The following is a 5512-nucleotide window of genomic DNA, read 5'->3' on the forward strand; positions in this document are numbered from 1 at the left end:
GGGTTTGAACCACCAGCCGTCTGGTTAGCAGGCAAGTGTCTTAGCCACTATGCTACCAGAGCTCCCTTATTCTTTGATAGTAACTTAAAATATTTTTTTCCTTTCATTTTAAATGATTTGACAGTTACATTCAGCTATGAAGTTAGATGAAATATTATTTGGAATGTTGCAAACTGGAGTTGTAGGAAAATTACAATCTATTCTTTTCTAATAAAAACCTTACTGCTGTCGAGTTGCATCCTACTCATAGTGACCCCTCCTTGGGTTTCTGAGGTAGTACCACTATGGAAGTAGATTGCCCAACCCTCCTTCCGGGGAGTGGCTGTTGGGTTTGAACTGCCAGCCTTCTGGTTAACAGTCAAATGCCTTAGGCACTACACCACCAGAGCTCCCATTCTTTTCCAATAGTCGTGCTTAAAAAAAGATTTCCAAGGAAAGTGTATATCTACTGATAAGAAAGGAATAATTAACTCTATGGAAATTAGCCTATGTTCAAGCTCAAATTTAACCAGTTATAGCGTTAAATTAAACTTAAAATTAAAATAAAGATTTAATTTATTGCAGGATCCTGTAGCATGGAGTGATGTTACCAGTTTTGATCTTTCTGATACTGCTGCTTCTCCTGTCAAGTCCACCCCTGTTAAGCTAATGCGCATTCAACACAATGAAGGACCTATGGAATGTCAATTTAATGTCAGCCTTGTACTTGAAGGGAAAAAAAACAGTTGTAACGGTGGAGACAGCGAGGCTATTCCTCTAACATCTCCAAATGTGGTCAAGTTTAGCACTCCACCAGCCATCCTCAGAAAAAAGAAAAGAATGCGAAGGGGTCATTCCCCAGCCAGTGAAGTTGGTGATGGCTTATTCAGTGATGGTGGTAATACAGCACTAAAACACACACCGGTGAAAACACTACCATTTTCTCCTTCACAAGTAAGTAGTAGTATTTTGTTTTTTATGTTCCAAGAATGTTGATGAGCTAGATTAAATTTAAATTAGATCTATAATATTCTTACTATCAATGGTTGCTTTGATAACACATAAAAATAGATTAAAAAAAAAAAAAAAAAAAACTCAAAGCTGTTGAGTTGGATCCAACTCATAGCGACCCCTCCTTAGTTTCTGAGGCAGTATCACTATGGAAGTAGGTTGACCAATTTTCCTTCAAAGGAGTGGCTGGTGGATTTGAACCACCAGTCTTCTGGTTAGCAGTCAAATGCCTTTGGCATTATGCCACCAAAATATATACATGAGAGTGCTAAACTCTGATTGAAGGAATTTCACAAAATATAGTAGTTTCATTTGTTGTTTTCTTATCAAGTTAATGATATCTTTGCTTTTTAATACTTTTAAAGAGGTCTTTTGCAGCATATTTGCCCAATACAGTATACCTTTTAATTTCTTCACTGTTGCTTCCATGGGCATTGATTGTGGATCCAAGTAAAAGGAAATTCTTGACGACTTCAATCTTTTCTCCATCTATCATGATGTTGCTTATTGGTCCAGTTGTGAGGATTTTTTTTTTTTCATGTTGGGGTATAATTCACACTGAAGGCTATATTCTTTGATCTTCATCAGCAAGTGCTTCAAGTCTTCTTCACTTTCAGTAAGCAAGGTTGTATATGTCATCCATATATCACAGGTTGTTAATGAGTCTTCCTCCAATCCTGATACCACATTCTTCTTCATATAGTCCTGCTTCTTTGATTATTTTTTCAACATATAGGTTGAATAAGTATAGTGAAAGAATACAACCCTGATGCATACCTTTCCTGATTGTCAACTGTGTAATATCCTCTTGTTCTGTTTGAATGACTGCCTCTTGGTCTATATACAGATTCCTCATGAGCATAATTAAGTGTTCTGAAATTCCCCTTCTTCTCAATGTTATCCATAATTTGTTCTGATCCACACAGTCAAATGCCTTTACATAGTATGGTAGTTAATGTTGTGTGTCAGCATGGCTAGGGCTGGTTGTGTGCCTGGGCAACTGGATGTAGTTATTCCCCATGGTGAGACTGGCAATAGATTCCATGGCGGAATCTACTAGAGCAGCTGAGTAGCTGCTTTAGGGATGTGGTCTGCTTCCAGTATATAAGAAGCAGCTTTGAGGAAGCTCTCTAGTTTTTTGGCATGCTTGAACCCTGCATATAGGCAAGTTGTTGTTCAGCAGCCTGTCGTGCCCTGCTGACCTTGGGACTTTTTCTGGACTTGAATTAGTGGTCTGCCATGTTGTTTGGTAATATTGGGGCTGTGCCTTTTAACCTGTCAACCTTGGGTTTGTCAGCCTCAGCAGCCAGCAGCTGCCTGAGTGAAGAAAAGCCTTTGGCTTCAGTGGACCAGGAGCTAGAGGCAGAGTTGAACCCCAAGGTTGAGGGACTTTCACCCAGCCCCTAGAGCCTGGCACTTTGTACTCAGACTTCTAGCACCAAACTATAAGAGAATAAACTCCTGTTTGATAAAGTCATCCCATTTGTGGTATTTTCTGTTAGAGCAGCATGAAGTAACCAAAACACATAGTCAATAAACACAGATAAACATTTTTCTAATATTCTCTACTTTTAGCCAAGATCTATCTGATATCAACAATGATATCCCCCATTCCACATCTTCTGAATCCCACTTGAATTTCTATCAGTTACTTGTTTGTTTAATTTTTATTTATGATTAATATTATTTTCTTTTTATTGTGATTTGGGTGACAGTTTACAAAGCAAATCAGTTTTCCACTCAATAATTTACAGACATTTTGTTTCATTGCATTGATTACAATCTCCTCAATGTTACATCACTCCTTCAATTTCCTCCCTGGGTTTCTTGTTTCCATTCTTCCTTCTCCCCCAACCCTTCCTACCTTCTGAACTTAGGCCTTGGGCAAATGCTACCCTTTTGATCTCAAATGGTTGATTGTTTTAAGGAGTGTGTACCTTCCTAGAGTTATTGTTCACCTTGTCTAAAAACTCACTGCTGTAGAATCGATTCCAACTCATAACGACCCTCATTGGGTTTCTGAGGTGGTAAATCTTTTTGGAAGTAGATTGCCCAGTCTTTCTTCCGTGGAGTGGCTGGTGGGATTGAACTGCCAATCTTCCTATGCCTCAGGTACTGTGCCACCAAAACTGAACTACAGGAGTGAGTTCAGTTCCAGGTCTGAATGGTGACCAAGGACCATAGTCTTTGGGATTCCACAAAGGCAGTTCCTTCTTGATGTATTGCTGCAACTGTTTTTTAATTATCAGCAAAATTTTACTTCTGTGTGATGTTAATGATATTGTTTGATAATTTCTACATTTTGGATTACTTTTCATTGTAATATCCTATAATTTTTAGAGCTAAAAGGGATTTAAAAAAATTATTTTAGTGAAAATATACATAACAAAATATATGCCATCTCAGCAATTTCTACATATACAATTCAGTAACCTTAATTACATTCTTCAGGTTGTACAACTATTCTCACTATCTTAAGAGGACTTTTTAGATATGTAATTCTATACCTTTATAGTGATCATCAGTAAATAGAAACAGAAAGGTAAAATGATTTGCCTAAAGTTATCTAGAGGCAGACCCTATGACTGAGATCCAGTTTCCTAACTTACTGTTCAACAGATATACCTCATAAGGTTTAAAGATACCTCAGCTATGTAAAGTAATTTATATTTTAGTCTACCTATTGAATTTTTCTTCTTAATGTTAATTAGAAGAAACATACACAACTTTTCACTGTAAGATAATGTGTCAGTCTTATCTAGGGAAATCAGTGTTCTCCCATAGTAATGTCCCTGGGCAGCAAATATTTATACTTGGGTAAACGGTTCCTCTTATTTTAAAATAATATCTTTCTTACTGAACACTTGCTGTATTTCAGGCTGTGTGCTAAACATTTTTTGTATAGCATTTCAGTTAATCCTCTTTTAAAACACCATAGAAGATAGGTTGAATGAAATTCATAAGTTAAGCAGCTTGTCCAAGGAAGTGGAGCTGGTGTTTATTGAAAGCATCTTAATAGAGGTTAGAATGTTTTATGGGTAAAAAAGCATTGGAGAATGTTGGGATATTGTTGTGGATATGTTTTGAGGCTTAGAGAATAAGGGATATCTAGCAGTATACAATTACTGTGATCTCTAAAAATTATGCCCCCCATGCTTCAGAGAATGCCATTTACATAGACTATGTGAATAGTGTGTTTTCCCTCACTGTTTCTGGAGCAGCAAAGCTGGCTTAGGCACACTCACAGATTTCCATGTTTGGAGTTTTGCCCACTAGCAGTATTCAACTATTGCTGAAGAGTAAATTCTCAGGTGAAAAATGGTTGAGAAGGTAGGGCATGACTATAAGAACTTTATATATCCAAGCAAAGAGCTTGGATTTTAACCTATGAACAATGGAACACTACTGCAAGGTTTTAAGAGGAATTGAATGCTAATTTTAGAGTTGAGTAAATTAGAAATATTAAAAGTAAATTGCCATAAAGCTACAAGTTGTAGACCTAGAATTCATTCCAAGTATAACAAAAAAACCAAGCTCACTGCCGTTGAGTCAGATCCAACTCATAGCAACTCATCCTTGGGTTTCCAAGGCAGTATCACTATGGAAGTAGATTGCCCAACTTTCGTTCTGAGGAGTGGCTGGTGGGTTTGAAATGCCAGCCTTCTGGTTAGCAGTCAAATGCCTTACAGACTATGCCACCAGAGCTACCCATTCCAGGTATAAATAGCATTACAACAATTTCTATTTTCTTATACCACTGCTTCTAATCTGTTGGCTATGAAAATAAATCTTTCACAATTGTGTGTAAGTTATGACCCAATGAGTAAATGTGTAATTTGGGAAGTAGGCTGTAATATCAGTTTTGGCTGTTCAGAGGTTCTGTGCTGTGTTCTAGATAGGCATATTTGCCAGGTACATTCCTTATCAGTAAAGCATTATTGTTATATTCTAAATTCAAAGTTGTGGTTGTTGTTAGGTGCTGTCGAGTCAGTTTCTACTCATAGTGCCCCAGTACACAACAGAATGAAACACTACCCACACCTGCACCATGCTCACAATTGTTGCTATTTTTGAGCTCATTGTTGCAGCCACTGTGTCAGTACATCTCATTGAGTGTCTTCTTCTTTTTCATTGACCCTCTACTTTACCAAGCATGATGTCCTTCTCAAGGGACTGGTCCCTTCTTGTAACATGTCCAGTCTATGTGAGATCAAGTCTCATCATCCTCACTTCTAAGGAACATTCTAGCTGTACTTCTTCTAAGAGAGATTTGTTCCTTCTGAGGCGCAAGGTTGTGGTCACTGCTTGGTCACAGCCAGCTACCCAGAGGAACCAAGTACTTGAACTTGCGGGCATGGGACCATAGTCGCAGGGGACATCAAGCTCAATTGGCATAACATATTATACAAAACATTGTTCCATCTCCTACTTTGGCGAGTAGCGACTGGGATCTTAAAAGCTAGCAAGCTGCCATCTAGATGCAATGATGGGTCTCTCCTCGTCAAGAGCAAAGAAGAATGAA

At 38.0% G+C, this 5512-nt stretch overlaps 1 protein-coding gene across 1 annotated transcript in view; it reads left to right on the forward strand.

Annotated features, from left to right (window-relative positions):
• The window catches only part of MYBL1 (MYB proto-oncogene like 1), an 81669-nt gene that overhangs the window by 66254 nt on the left and 9903 nt on the right, over nucleotides 1-5512 (forward strand). Inside the window, exon 11 of the mRNA XM_042782169.1 lies at nucleotides 565-933. Coding sequence (XP_042638103.1) covers nucleotides 565-933 — 369 coding nt within the window. The remainder of the gene's footprint in view (nucleotides 1-564; nucleotides 934-5512) is intronic.

The sequence above is a fragment of the Orycteropus afer genome, unplaced genomic scaffold (genome assembly GCF_000298275.1).
Source record: "Orycteropus afer afer isolate SDZICR_OR568_19922 unplaced genomic scaffold, OryAfe1.0 scaffold00252, whole genome shotgun sequence".
Classification (NCBI taxonomy): domain Eukaryota; kingdom Metazoa; phylum Chordata; class Mammalia; order Tubulidentata; family Orycteropodidae; genus Orycteropus; species Orycteropus afer.